The following is a 15185-nucleotide window of genomic DNA, read 5'->3' on the forward strand; positions in this document are numbered from 1 at the left end:
AGCGAGCCCAGCTCAGCCATCCACCTCCCTGCCCTGGCAATTATACTCTGAGAGAAAGGTTCAAAGCACTATCGTGATCAATTAAATCCGAAAAAAGAGCAGTGTCAGCCTGCAGCCCTGGGAGGATCCGGCCCTTCACTGATCTCTGAATTAAAAACGCGCATCACAGCGTGCACAACGTACAGTTCCTGCGGGGAAAAAAAGAAAAATCCTTTTTCTAGGCTGAAGCGTTCAGCACTCAAGAGACACAAAAAGCCACGTACTGAGCCACCCCTCGCAGGGAGAGGGGGAACCAGCGGCTCAGGTGAGTGTCACAGCACAGTTGTGCTCAGTTATTCCAGTTGGGAGCTCCTGGAAAAGCCATCAGCAAGTTTAAATCTGCTTTTCTCATACAGCTTTCGGGGAGGAGAGGGAGGGCTATCCATTATCCTTGCTTCCAAAGCATCGGAGAAGCAGGGTAAGGAGGGAGCCCGGCCGCTGGAAGGGACGCGGTCGGTGCGGAACGCGCTCCCTTTCCCTCGGGCAGCTCCATCCGCGGGCAGGTGGGCGCTCACCTGATGAGGTTCTGCAGGCCCTGCTTGCTGGAGTTCCTCCTCAGGATCGCGCTGCTCATGGTGGCCGAGCCGCCCGGGCAGGGTCCCGCCGCCGCCCCCTCCCCAGCGCCGCAGGCGGCTCTGCGCGCTCCCCTCTCCGCCTTCAGGAAGTTCTGCAGCTGGTTTCCTTTTGTTTCTGCTAGCCCCCCCTGCTCCACACCCCCGGCTTGTCTCCTCCACCTCCACCTCCTCCTCCTCCTCCTCCCGCTCTGCCTCGTGGAAGCGCCACGGGAGAATCTCTGGGGGCGCAGCACAAAGCCCGGCGCTCCCCGCTCCCCTCCTGCCTTTAACTCTTTTCTCCCTCCTTCATCTTCTCCAGCCCCCTCCTCTCCCCCCCGCCCTTTTTTATTTATTTTTTTCTTCCCTTCTGTTTTTTCCCACCTTTACCACTGTTTCTCTGATTACACAAAGCAACTAGGGAGCAGAAATCCAGGTTGGCAACTTGCACTGGGCGGGCTGTAAATCACTGCCGCTCCATTCACGGCAGAAGTCTTGCGTGAAGGTCTCACCTCCAAGCAGTCCCCACACATCCGAAGGTGAGCCAAGAGTCAGATTAATACGAACAGGGTTTGGCACTGGGAAATGCCACACCAGAGAAAAATGTTATCGTGGGATGGAGATAGCAGCTGGATTTTGGGGGAAGCTGCAGCCTACACCCTGCTTCTGCTCTCAAACATTGCCCATCACCTGCTTGAGTGACCCACTCGCCCATGCCTCAGTTTTCCCAGCCATCACATTGGGCAAGAGGCAAAAAAATTGGCTAAACCTGGCTTCCCTCCATGAAACACTGATATTTCAGGAGGTTAAAGAAGTACATGAGTGCTTGATGGAGGACTAAGATTGCCACCTGCTAAAACAAAATTCCCATCTGCTACGCATTCAGGTGGTTGTTCTTCATGCTACCTCCTCTTGGGAGGAAAAAACAAAAGCATCTTTTTCCCTAAACTGCATCTCCTGATCCATGTGTGCTTTTTGGGTGAAAAGAGATCCTCTACTCTGCCAAACCAACAGGTGCCTGGACTTGTACCTAGCAAGTTCCAGCCCTGCCTTATAGTTGCACATGATGGTACTCATGGCATGGCCTGCCCATGTTCCCCAAGGTAATTGGGAATATTCCTCTGGCTGTCTGCAAAATGGGAGCAGTTATGATGGAGCCACTCTGCTGAGACCCTCACCTTCCCTCTGATTTTAGTCCCTCTCATCTTATTTACACATTCCCTTTCAATTGCTTCTGCAGAAATGTTTATTGATGCCTGGTAAGCTGAAATGGGGAAGTTGCCCATGAAATATGCCAAGAAATTGCAATAAAAAAAGAGGAAGTGCCTGCCCTCCTTTCCACTGTCTCTTCATTTCAAAACAGCTTGTTTGGTTTTTTTCCCTGCAGGAATTTACTAAGCATCGCCTAAGTGATTATGAACAACAAAATCCACAAGGCACAGACATTGATGCTGGCCTCACTCTGTGGGCTGCTCAGATGATATCACACTGCATATTTTTCTTTCTAAATTCAGTGAGAAGATGCAAGGGATCCACCACAAAAGACCTCTGTTGCTAAAAAAGAGCTTGTCCCAGCCCTGCAAGTGCTTGCAGGAGTAATTAGGTTTAAGCATGTGAACATTCCTATTGGCTTCACCACAATTGGCCAGAGTTGAAATTAAGTGTGCACCTACAGGTTTTTCTTTTTGGAGAGAATCCGCCCAAACCTGCCACTGACTCCCATGGTCCGAGCCAGGCAGGGATGCAACTAGAAGGAGCCCTGGCAGGCAGAGATGTAGCTGGCAGCCATGGGCCAGCAGCGACTGGGGGTTGAATGAAATCACTGCAAGCCTCTTCATTCAGGCAGAGATGCCAGACGATCCTCAGGGAGCTGAGGAGGGGCAGGAGGAATGCAGCCACTGCCACCAGGAGAAGGCAGCAGCCTGCTGGAGGTAACAGGACGCTGCTACCTATGGGAGGTGAGAGTCTCTGTGTAAATGGGCAGAGAAAAGCTGTTAATTCCCCCAGCAAGAGGGCCTTGGCTCCACACCGGGTTGACTCCTGGAGGATGCCAGCACGAGCTCCTTGTCTTGAAAGCGCTTGGCAGACCTCCACCCCAGCTCCAGGACTGGCTGCCTCTCAGAGATGGGGCTTTCAGTGAACAGGGCTGACACAAACCATGCTTGGATGATGAAATGCAGGGCTGGAGAGAGGTCACGACATTAGCTCTTACTGGTCTAAGGTGCTAAGATAATTTGAAATCACCAGAAGTGAGGCAGTGGGGAAGGGAGTCCCTTAACTGCAGCAGGCAACAGGCTGAGCTCTGTGTAGCTCCCAGGGAGAGAAATTCCTGGTACTGAACTCTGCCTGGAAAAATCTTTCAAGGTGGCTGGGCTACTCGACCTCTGGGGAAGGCTTCCTGCCCTTCTCCCTAGCTTCCATCTTTGAGAAAAATATTTAATGTAGAAAGAAAACTCATCTTTCCTCCAGCATCAGCAGGGTCTTACAGGACCACAGGGAGAGGAGAGCAGGAAGGAGGGATTTCTCCCCACAGCTTGCAAGAAGGGGAATGGACAGAGTCACTATCCCCATCTCTGTGGGGCAGGGAGCATTTAAACCCACTGCTCAAAAGCACAAAGGACATGCCCACAGAGAAAGAGCAGTACAGGAGAAATCCCACACCACTCCTCTCCTCTCCTGCCCCTCACTGCCACGTGCATCAGTGTGAGTCATACCATGCATCCAGGAACAGTAAGGTCAGCATCAGTCCCACAGCTGCTCGGATCTTTTCACAGAAAAAAAAACCCTGGTCCCACTGGGAAGTGGGCAGGAATACAGTGGACATGGGAATAAAAACAAAGAATTAATTCATCAGTTATTTTTTTGGCACAGTTTAAACAGGAGAACCACCATACATCTCTGCACAAAACACCACCCCACTAGAGGAACTGGAGCACCCAGGAGTACATTGTGTGGCACTGGAGTTTCCCAGCAGCAGGGAAGGCAGAGAAGGAGAGATGCTGAGAGAGAGAGCGGGTCTGCCTCCATCACTGTGGGAAGGAGGGCTGCAGTCCCAGTGAGATAGGGCTGCACCAGTTCCTGTTAATTACACAATCATTCTGCTATGTAGCACTAGTTGCAAAATCAGTTGAAGGCTCACACATGGTCAAGGAAAAAAAAAAAAAAAAAGAAAAAAAGAAACAAAAATACCCTAGTCCTGTTAGTGAGGAAATACAGCTCAAGCATTTCTCTCCAGTACTTCTGGGATGTCACTGCACAGTCACTGCAAGGGCCAGTCCTTTACAAGTGCCAGCATGGTTCCCAGAGGTCCATGCCTGCATGTCAGTGGTGGGATCCCACCCTGAGATGTTCTCACAGGGACAGCCTCACATCTTCAGCAAGGAGCAAGAGCCCTATCTCAGCTGGGGACCCTGTGCCTCCACCAGCAATAGACAATGGGATAGATGGGGGGAGTCTCTGGTTTTCCTTTTAAATTATGCACCTTTCCCTCTGCCATCTCAAACCTCTCCCCATATCCTGGCATCCCACCCGCCTCTCCTCACTAGGCACATGCATCCACCTCTTTGCCTGGCAGGCATCAGCATTTGCCCAGCTCCCCAGAGCCCCAGTTTGGGGAAAAGGGCACACCATTGGTACATCAACTGCAGAGATGGGGTGGTTTACATGTTGGCCTGAAGGGCAGGGTTTGCCCACCTCACTTTCACCCTGAATTCCCACTTAACTCAGTCCAGCTTGCACTGCCAGCACTCACTTTCAGGCAGCCAAATACAGAGCCCAAGACAGGCAAACAAGAGATAATCCTGAGGAAACAGCAGGACTAGCAGCCAAAAGCAGCACATTGTCTCCTTCCCACCAGAACAGCTCTTTACAAGCACCAAAGTGTGCTGCCAGGAGGGCAGGGCACCCCACCTCTGCAATTAGGGTGCAGGGCAAGGAGTCCAGTCGCAGTGCTACTCCCAGCAAGCCTTCCTGTGTCCTGGCATGAGTCAGGACAGGATATTCCCAAGGCAGTGCACGACCCCACGATTGTTCAGGGAGGGGGTGCAGTAGGTGGGAGCTGTCTTGGCTCAGAGTTCTGCCAGGCCGACGTGCTCAGAGGAGCACCATGAAAAACATGTATAATTGTGGGTCTAAACAGACAGCAAACACTGTGTCACACTAAGTCTGAAATATTTGGCATGGAATCTGTGATGACTTTCTTTCTCTGATATCCAAAGAGGCAGAAATGAGGGGGAATGAGAAGCTGGATCTGGAAGGAGCATCCTTCTTCCTCTACCCCACCACCACCTCCCACCCTCACAGAATGGAAAACAGACACTCCCTGGGGAACTTAAGGGGTACATCCATAAACCTAAAATCATTAGGCTTCATCATGAAGTTTGCTTCATTTATCAGTGGGAGGGGAAGATGCAGTTTACAAGTCTTGTAAGAGAAGATGCTTCTGCTCCAGGGGTGATACACACAAGGACAAAGGATGGATTTAACAAACAGGGGAAGGAGAGAAGCATTAGTGGGGCAGCCCAGCACAGTTAAAGGAGATCTGGGCCCAGATCTTGCACCAAGGGCTGGGCAAGCAGCAAGAGACCACCTGAGCCACTGCAGTGAGCCACCATCCGGGTTTCCCAGACCAGGGCCAGGGCCAAGTGACTCAGCCAAGCCCTGGAGGAGTGCAGCTGGTCCAGCATGTGAGCCAGCATCATTGCTGATACTGTGCACTGCTATCTATATATTGTGTTAAATCAACAAAGCCATTGGGAAAGAGACAGGAAGACAAAACAATGGCTGCAGATAAGACACTCCCATCCCACACAGGAGGGTCATTACAGGACAAGAGGAGAACTCCTGGCCCCGAGGAGCCAGGCTCCATCTCTTAGGGATGCTTGTCTACCACAAGGCCGGGAAGCAGGACAAAGGACTCCAGCCAGGATGGATAAGATATAGACAGCTGCTGCCAAGAGGTTGTCTTCCCCCAGCAGACACTGTAGGAAAAATCTGAAAAAGGCCTTTTTATAGCATCACATTGCTTCGTCACGAGTCTCTGCTCACCGAGGTTTGGAAAGCTGCTGAATGAATTTGAATTTTGAATGTCTGTTTAAAATAAATGGAGTGGTTTTTGCTTTGACTAGGTGGATTAGATGGACACTGGGCAGCTGAAGACACCTTCAGACATCTCCCACACTGGGTATAAGAGGTGCACAACCTTCCTTCACCAGGTGGCATCTGTGTGATGTGTTTAAGCAGGGCCCAAAGCCGTGCAGCACATTTTGTGGATGGGTCCATAGGTGAGTTCCAGTGCACGAGCACAGCCCTGTGTCAAGCCATGCTGCTCAGCTGACCACACAGCTTTCAAGAAGTAAAATACAGCTTCTGCCCAATATAAACTTATTAGCTCATCTGCAGCTGGCTCCAGGCTCTGATGCAGCATTGGGTTGTGCAACACAAGCAGTTTTAGCAACAATTAATCTCTGCTTTATGCTGCTGGGCTGTGACTCCAGCTGGGGTTAGGGGAGACTAAATGGATAAGAAGGAACTCCCAAGCACCCTCTGACAGCTCCTGCATCCCTCACTTCAAGTTGCTCCTTGTCCCAGGGAAAGACATCTAATGTCAGCTTGCCCATATCCATCCATGCTTTCCCTTGCTAAGCTGAGCAAAATACAGGAGCTGTTTTGAAAGGGCTCACAAAAGCATCATCATGTATTCAAAAAGCTTGAAGACACATGGCTCCATCAAGGGGGAAGATAGTCATTAATGCTCCAAAGTGAGGTCCAAAAACAAAAGCTAAGAGGAGCCTTTCTGCACAAAGGGCAGCTAATGCTGTATGCAGGATGGCAACTGGAATGGAGAAGCAGCAGAAGATACAAATGCCACCCCCAGGGAGAGGTCCCACCAGAGCAGGGGTGCACAGCCTGTGCATCACAGTATTCTGCCCTGCAAGACAGCTCAGCTTGGGCACAGTGCTGTCAGCTGCTGCTATGGGAAGTTATGTGACAACTGCAAGGAGCCACTTATTTCAAGAGGAAATTATTATTGTCATCAGTTTTATTGGGAGAGAACTCTGCCCCTCCTAAATAGCTGGCAGTCGTGATTGTTTGGGGTCTGTCAATAGTTCAGAGTTTGTCAATGCTAATGACTCCAAAGCAAGCTTGCACTGGAAAGGAAACTGCTTCTGCAGCAGAAAAGCACAAGCATGCACAAGCACAGAAGAAGAGATCACATTTTCCAAGCTCTCTGGCAAGGACTTGATAAAAGGCACTGCACAAAGTGTCTAGTCAGCTGCAGCAAGCAACAGATAGCTAGAGCTGGGAGAGAGGCTTCCTTGGTAATGCAGAATGAATCTCTAACAAAAAAAAAAAATCTGTTTTTAAAATGAGCACGTAAGCAAAAGAACCAAAGACTCCAGCTGATGCAAACTGGCAGAGCTTTCCCTATGGCAGGCAAAGGGATGGTGCTGACATACACTGGCAAAAGCATTTGGGCCTACGTGTCTGTGCAGTAGCAAGAGAAATCCAAATAAACTGGGCTCCAGCTAATCTGAGTCTTGCACTTCTGAGATAAACAGCTTGCAGATTGCCCCCAGTTTTCAGACCACTGGATGGAAGTCACCAATTTAGCCAATAGAAGCCCACTGACTGCCATTTCCATTTATTAATTAATTCAGCTGGGTTTTCTCACGTATCTTCCTCTTTATCCATGTATTTCTGGGACAGTTACTAGATGCACCAGGCTGGGAACTACCACTGCTCATGTGAGATTGGCTGAACCCAAGTAGTTCCTGGGTCTGACACTCCCATGTGTGGCTGAAGATGGAGCTCTCCTGCCAGCCCCAGCAGCCCATCCCAAGAGGAACTTGTTTAAAGTAGCAAAAACCAGAAGATATTTTGTCCTGCCTTGCTGCAAGTTCTCTTGCAGGGGATGGGGGCTGCAGGAGTGGAGCCCCCAGAAAGCCACTGGAGACCTGCCTGTGGGAAAGACAACTCTGAATGCTGAAACCTGGGATTAGGATGCTTCAAAGGCTGCCTCACACATCTGGTGTGTGTTAGGATGGATGCATTGGCAAGGAAAACATACATGGCCTCCAAGTGGGGCTGGTTAACCCACTCGTGACTGAGCCTCTGTGGAACGTGTGGACAGGCTGAGGACTGGGAGACACCTGGCCAAGCCTCAGGAGAGCTGGGCTCAAATCTCACCAGTGGCCTGTGCTTCCTAGCTGATACTGGGAAACCAGGGAGAATTCAGGTGCCTAAACATGGGTGTCATAGGTGGGAGTCCTTGGGTTTCCTGAGACAGCTGCCAAGGCCTGGCAGATGTCACATAGGTTCAATAGGAAACCACCTCTTCTGGGTACCAAACCACAGTGGGCAAGCTCTGCAGTCAGGGCATCCCTTCCTCTTCCTAAACATCTCAACCTCAGCTGTCTGGCCTTGCAGAAGAGATAACCTGTCCTCTGTCACTGAGGCAGTAGCCACAGGCATAACCACAGAACACCACCATGGTGACACCCTGACCATGGCTGGGCACCCTGGGTGCTCCTCTAGTACTGATCATACCAAATTCATGTCATGCAGGACAGCTGCTTTCCCAGAATGTGCAGCACCTCCTAGGACATATTTTCTTCCCCCATACCAGATGGCCATGAGCAGTACCTGGGTAAAGAGGCCTGAGCCCCTGTCATCCACCCCTGTGTCTTCCTTTCATTGAGGTACATCCCCATGGCTCCTCCTCATGAAAGGCTTTAGAACAGAACCACACCATGAAGATCCATTCCCCATACATTTGGCTTCAGAGGATGCCAAAGCACCCCTCAGTAATCCCAAAGACTCATCCTGGTGAGGAGTTTATTGGACTCATTAAGAGAGCAGGAACTGCAGCTACAGGAGGTCCAAGCTGCTGTGCAAGCTGGGGGAGCAGAGCCCTCCCTCACCTGCTCCAGGTGAGCAGGCACCATCACTCCCAGGCAGGTTTGCAAAGCTGGACTGTGCCAGGAGGGCAGCATGGGGAGGATGAAGTGAGAGCAACAAATCCTTGTGATGTTCCCTCTGAGCCCCTAAGCACCACTGCAGGTTTGCAGTCTGTCACAGCCAGATTACACTCTCAGGAGCCTGGTGGTCATACCAATGCCTCCTGGAGCCTGAGCAACAACTTTACTTGGGCCAGGATTCCCACCCCCCTCAAAGAAAAGCTGTTCCCAACAAAAACATGGCACTGACCAGGTCTGGGAGCGCCTCCTGTCCAGATGTGAGTCAGTGTCCTGACAGGCAGCAGCCAGGCTGGATGAGTGCCTAGCTGGGAGCAAGCCCTGCTCTGAAGAGAGCACCAGGGCAGCAAGGAGTCAGCTCAGCCCCCAGGCAGACCCCACAGTTGGGCATGAGGGTCACAGGGGGGACGAATGCAAAGGGGGATGCAGGCAGAGCATCAGTCAGGGCTGGATTAGCAAGGTCAGTGAAGGTCAGAGCAGAGGGGCCCAGGATCCCCAGGGCATGCCAAGATTAAGCACTTCCTTGCTGCACAGCCAGCCCTTCCAGTTATCACAGGGTTTTCAGGTTTGGGGAAAAGCCCTAAACCCTCTGAAGTAAGTTCACCTTACAAAATCCAGGGGCAAGGGATTCCCACAAGCTTCAGAGCCAGACTTCACACCAAGAGTTTTTTAAAAAGCCAGCCTTCCAGCTAGCAGAGAGTTTTCTGTGTTTTAAAAGGAAAAGTGCAAATCAAATGAAGGCTGCTGGGCAATCCCCTGCTTTAACACACACTCTTTCAAACCCATAGCTTTACATAGCAAAATGAGCTTGGAGGCAAGGCAAGACAAGCCAGGCTTAATTTATTTTTTTTTCCCCAAGGAGAAAAGGACAGTGAAGGCACCTGATACCTCCTATAATTAGAGACAGTTCTTTATCCCTAATGCCACTGCCAGAGCACCTATATCCAATTTGGAAACCAGAAGTATAACCCGGCTTCATTAAATAATCCATCTGGTACTCCCCTGTTAATTTCCCTACTATTTTTCCACTTTAATGAGCCCAGCTGGGTCAAACTGTGACCAGTTACTCCTGAGCAGGGATCAGCCATCCCTCCATTCTACTCCCAAGGAATCTGGTGTACTGAGGGGTCCTAAAACTCCCCAAGTATCAGTTTTCCCAAACAACCTCCTTCCAACCGTGGGTATACTTAGCAACAGCAGTCATTTCAGCAAAGACCCTTGAGACTCCTCTAAGGATCTGGAGAATTCAAGACAGCTGGGGATGGACGTGGCAAAGAAAAGCCTGGGGCTTGCTGGCACAGCAGAGCCTCTCCCCAGGCAGTGACCATACATGGGCTGCCTGCCCTGCAGCTCATGGGGAGGGAAGCCCCAGGAGGACACAGAGAATGTGGGAGAAGCCAATCTGCCTCCCAGGTGCAGATATCCTGCAGAGGACAGCCCAAGGGATGTGGCCATGGGTGTAGGGACTAAGTGCAGGAGTCACCTGGAGCCTCCAGAGCTTTACAGAGAGAGCTCTGACTAACAGACCCTGTACCTACTGGGCTCCCAACCTCCCTCCATCAAGGCAGGATAACCCACCTCTCCAGAGCTCCCCCCAGCTTCTTGCTTCTTTGGGAAGGCTCACAGCACAGCAGTTTCCCATAAGCAATTCCAGTTCATGGAAGAGAGGATAACACCAGTCTGGTTTAAGCAGTGTTACACCAGCATCAGCAGGACTTTGCCAGTATGTCCCAACTTATATGGGGAAACAGAGCAGGCTGTGTTCAAATTAATATTTCTAGGACATTTCCTAATGCACACTCCTATATACACTGGGCACAGTTAAATAGACAAGGCTCATTGGCTATGGAAACACAGCACTGATATTTTTCTCCTGACATCTCCCACTGTGCATTACACCCAGGAGCCTTGGGATTTACTTTCCTGGCAGCTCCATCACAAGATTGGTTGCTCTGACATCCATCATGTTTTGGGCTGTCCTTAGAGCCTTGGCCTGCCTCCATCCATACATGGGTCAGCCTGGAAAGAGCTTTTTCATCGAGGAGAGGAGATCAGGGAGATAAGCTAGCTACAGGGTGAGGAAAGGTAGACCCAAACAGCAAGTAAACATTTCCTTCCTCCATTTTGGGACTGGAAATCACCAGAGTCTAGCAAGCATTTAAACAGCACAAGAAAAAGCAAGAGAAGTTTAGAGCTGCATGTGAAACTATTGTACAGATTGTAAGGGAAAGTAATTCTTCATATTTTTAAAACAAAGAGGAACTCATTTCTGCCCGCTATTTTTGCCATCAATTTTCATATTTCATTAAGATTCTAAAACACAGCTAGAGAGGAAAGGATGTGCCACCCTGCTGTCAGTGTTCACACTCCTTTTAAATAAGGCTGTAAGGGTCTGTGTGCTACAGAACAGACTCCTCCAGACAGCCTTTTACTGTGCTGAAACTGCAGCAGGAAACAGAAAAGGGAACAAGCTGGCCCAGCCCTGCCAGCAGACCCCACCAGTGGCCCTGCATGCACCAAAGTACCTGCACTTACTGCAGCAAGAGGGGAGCAGGAAGGTTTGCTTGCCCTGGGCCACACACAGCACCTGCTCCTTGCTGCTGCAAGGTGAGCTGAGCCTGGCAGAGGCACAGCCAGGCAGGAACAATGCTGGGAATCACACTGATCCTGGTGCTGAGGAAACCCCTGTGCTCCCCCAGCAGCCAAGGCTTCCCCTTTGTTTCAGCAGCGAGACATGAACAGAGCCTTCCAGCACCTTTTGAAGCTTCCAGTAAAATCTTCAGCCAAGGCTAATTGCTGTCAGGTGTCAGCAGAAGCACTTACTGCAACCACTGATGACAGGAGATGACACACCTTTCTCCTCTTATTGTCACTCAAGGGGTTCTTTTTCCTGTCAACATTAGCTGTGCTGGCTCTCAGAAGCCTTGGGGAGAAATGCTAATGCAAGCTTTGAAGCTGGAGGTGAAAATTCAGGTAACCTTCTAAGCTCCCTGGATGCTCAGCCTGAATCCTGTCCAAATCTGAGTATTTCTGGTGATGCACTTTGGCCAAGCTTATCTGTCTGCCTCCACCACAGACAGATGTGGTCTCTGCTACTGATCTGTCTTTTTTAGCCCTCATGGAAAGCTGTCTGTATTCAAGTGAAGAGACCCCAAATTTTACAGTCTCTGCTGATAAAGCAATAAAGCAGAGCAGAAGCACAGGGAGATATATAACTTTACAGCAGCCAGCCTGAAACATTGCCAAGTTAATTTAGCTGGAGACGTAGAGGATGCAGCAAGAAATCAGATGTGCCCAGCAAGGAGAGGAGGCAGCTGATCTCCACATTAGAGAGGTCTTAGAGAAGGGGCTGATTTCAGCCACAGAGCAGCTCCAGGTCACCAGACCTCTCACTTGAGCTTGCCTGCTTCTGGAGCTGGGGTTCCCCATTTGATCAACCCCTTCCCATGGGCTTGGAAGTTCAAAGGGGATGAGACCTTTAGGAAACTAAGTCTCCTTCTAGCTGGAGAAGCTTGTCAATGGCCTGATGGAATATCTGACCTACTCCAGCCTCATGGCTCACCACTGTTCTGGCTGCACATTCTCCTTTCCCACCATGCCCTCCCAGCTTCCCAGCTTCCCAGTATCCTGGGACTGGAAGACAGCTGTGGTGTCCCCAAGCCTCACCTCTCGTTCTCCTCAGGGGATTCATCTCCCACTTGGCTCACTCCTTCTGCACCCTCCTGGCACCCCTCCGAGTCTGACATCTTCTCCCCTGGCAGGCACAGAGCCCCAGGGACAGCTCCTGCACCAGGGTGCTGCCACTGTTTCGCTTTTCCTGTGCTCAGCAGAAGTGAGCTGTGCCGGAAACTTCATGGGCTGAGGGTTTGGGGCGATGGGGGAGGGCAGAAGGAAGGTGAATTTGGGGGTTTGCTTTGTTCTGTTTTAAAAACCATTGAGACTGATTTAAGATTTTACTTCTCAGAAGCTAGAAATTTGGAAGTCCTGTGCTGACCCAAAGAAAAGTGGGCAGCATGGACATCCCCACCATGGCAGGGAGTCGAGTGACCCACTGCCCCCCAGCTCCCCATGCACTCTGGTGACAGCCACCATCTCTAAATCACAGCACCCTACACTGTACCAGTCCCAGGGTGCTGCTGCAGGTGCTGCCAAGGCTGTCCTGACTTTGCAGCTCTCAAATCCCACTGGAGCCAAAGGGTCTGTTTCTGCCCTGCAGATGCCACCCCTCTCCCCCCTTCTCAGCTCTTCCCCTCAGCTTCCTGCTGATGCCATCATGGGTTGAGGTTCTGCAACACCTCCTGATGCTTGGAGTGTTATCTCTTTGTCTCTTCACCACTGGGGAAGGGCACGAGCATCTGCAGCTTTGGACAGGGACCAACAGCAGAGAGGTGCCCATCTCCTCAGCACAGTCCCTGTCAAAGCCTCCCATCCCCACCAGGGCTGCCACAGTGAGGCAGTCCCTGCTGGCACCATGGCATGAGTCAGGGTCTGGCCACCCAGGCAGGCAACACCCACCTCTCCCACCAAAGCTTTATTTACATCACTGCTGCCATGATGCAGCTCTTGGCAAAACTAGAGAGAAATGGCACCCAGCCAGTGCCCCTGAGCCCGGCAGGGCAGCGGGGACAGCAGGGACAGCAGGGAGAGGGGGACACGTGTGGAGACAGGTGCTTAGGACTCGCCAGCCTCGAACATCTTCTTCCTGCCCTCCATGCCAGACTTCTCCTCAATGTTCTTCCTCCAGTCACCGACATCACGGAGATCCTTCTCCTGGGGGAGGGATGGTTGCGTTGGTGTGAATGGTGCTGGGGTAAGAACCCACCTGCCCCTGGCCCCACCCATGGAAACCCCCCTGTCAGCTAAAGGAACCCAGGACCACCCATACTATACATCTTTTTGAACTGCACCCTCCTGTTTCAACATCATGGGTGCCAGAGAAGGAAATACTGAGCAGGAAGAAGAACATTATGGAGAAAGAGTCATTCTCAACCCCGTCTATCACACAGGGAGGTGTGAGCCCTGAAGGGTGGGGGCAACTCCTGTTAGGGGAAAAAAAAGAGGGAAGGATACCTTCTCAGTGTCCTCCTTCTTCACTTGCTTCAGGTTGGCTCGGAGGTCCATGCAGACCTTGTGCTTGGAGCCCAGCAGGGCCCGCAGCATGGCGTCAGCCGACATGCGCACCCTGCGCAGCGGCGGCCGCTTGAACTTGCCACGCAGGTCAAAGAGTTTCTGGCTCAAGTCTTCCAGCTGGGGGGTGAAATGAGGGGGATGGAGAGACAGCAGGGCATGGGTTTCATGAGATGGACCCAAGCAGTGCAGGGAAGCATAAGGAATGGGCTGCAGACTCCCCAGAAGGATGGCTCCAGGGGAAACTCACCTCCTTGGTAGTCTTCTGTAACTTCACCTCTGTGTCATACCTCTCCTCATCCACTGACTCTATCTTGGCATGAAGCTTTTTGCACAGTTCCTGGGAAGAAAGCAGAGAGGGATGTTGACTGCTCGGACTCACACACAATTCCTCTCTGCTGACCACTCTGGCTCTGAAAGCCCTCAGTCCAGAGGACTAGATGGTATTGAGGTGAAGAGAGGCTTTTCAGCCAGCTCCTAATCTCCATACTTCTGTCTGCATGCAAATGCTGCCTCAACACATCATTTAAAATACATCTTTCCTGCCAGCCAGCCCCCTTTTTTTTGCAGAGAGATCCCACCTGTCTCTCAAGCCAGCTACTTGTTCATCTGGCTCCAGAGTAACACAGGTGAAGAGAGGGTCAAGAGGGGAAGGTCAGTCTAGATCCACCAGACTGACTGATGGAGTAAAATATTTTCTTGTCCAGCACTGGAACGGTTAAAGAATCCTGTACCTGAAGTTCCTGCATGGATCCTGGGAGTGACAGAGGAGGGCAATGTTCTGCCAGGTAGTTTTGCTTTTCCACTTCTTTAGCAGCTGCTTCTTTTTCTATTTCAGTGACAGCAAGCTGGAGCATAGCACTCTGGAAGGCAGCAGGAGAAGGGTCAGTGCAGGGTGGAAGCAAGGAAGGAGGGTAGGGGGGTCGTCAGGGGAGTGGGAGGCCTGGTGGAGAGGCAGCCTGGGGAGTTCCCATCAATACCAGCATTTCCAAGCAAGGGATATGATGGAGACCCAGTAAGGAGTGGGGTGGGAGGCCCCTACATTGTGCATTGTGGCCTCATCTAGTAGGGAGAGTGCTGGGAGCTGGCTGGGGATGGGAGATGGGAATGTTGGGACACACATCACACAGCCACAGCAGTGCCACCTACCTTCAGGTGCTGCCGACGGGCAGTGGCTGCCCTCCTCTTTTTCTGCAAGTGGAAGAAACAAGAGAAAAGGTTATCAGTGCCCATTCCCTTTTAAATTGCCCTTCCCCAAGCAGTTGCAGCCCTGCCAGGGAGATGGCTGACACACAGTTGGTCCCCAAATGGGCAGCACTCAAGGAAGAAGCTCCCTGCTGAACCCAGCTTTGCCAATCTCAGGTAGCTAAAACTTAAAAAGTCCATCACGAAAAGATAACAAGGGTGATGAACTTGAAAGCATATGTAAAGAATATGGCTTCAGACTTGGCTTCTTGGGACTTTTAGCCTTTTCTCTAACTTCCTCTTCACT

At 51.2% G+C, this 15185-nt stretch overlaps 2 protein-coding genes across 4 annotated transcripts in view; both read right to left on the reverse strand.

Moving 5' to 3' along the window:
• Window positions 1-12391, reverse strand: part of LSP1 (lymphocyte specific protein 1) — a 48067-nt gene extending 35676 nt beyond the window's left edge. The window contains exons 1-2 of one of the 3 annotated variants that reach the window (XM_056493975.1): window positions 975-993; window positions 555-694 (exon numbers count right to left, since the gene is read on the reverse strand). In XM_056493975.1, the coding sequence (XP_056349950.1) occupies window positions 555-613 (59 nt within the window). In that variant the 5' untranslated portion in view covers window positions 614-694; window positions 975-993. Of the gene's footprint in view, window positions 1-554; window positions 709-974; window positions 994-12232 lie in introns of those variants that run through there. The other 2 variants (XM_056493973.1, XM_056493974.1) reach the window with 2 other exon arrangements.
• Window positions 12392-13055: 664 nt separating this feature from the next.
• Window positions 13056-14959, reverse strand: TNNI2 (troponin I2, fast skeletal type). The gene is made up of 5 exons (XM_056493779.1): window positions 14843-14959; window positions 14428-14556; window positions 13944-14033; window positions 13637-13813; window positions 13056-13336 (listed from the first exon to the last, which is right to left on the reverse strand). Exons 1-5 carry the CDS (start codon window positions 14924-14926, stop codon window positions 13238-13240), a joined length of 579 nt encoding a protein of 192 aa, XP_056349754.1. The 5' UTR covers window positions 14927-14959; the 3' UTR covers window positions 13056-13237.
• Window positions 14960-15185: the final 226 nt, after the last annotated feature.

Source organism: Oenanthe melanoleuca, chromosome 5 (assembly GCF_029582105.1).
Source record: "Oenanthe melanoleuca isolate GR-GAL-2019-014 chromosome 5, OMel1.0, whole genome shotgun sequence".
Classification (NCBI taxonomy): Eukaryota; Metazoa; Chordata; class Aves; order Passeriformes; family Muscicapidae; genus Oenanthe; species Oenanthe melanoleuca.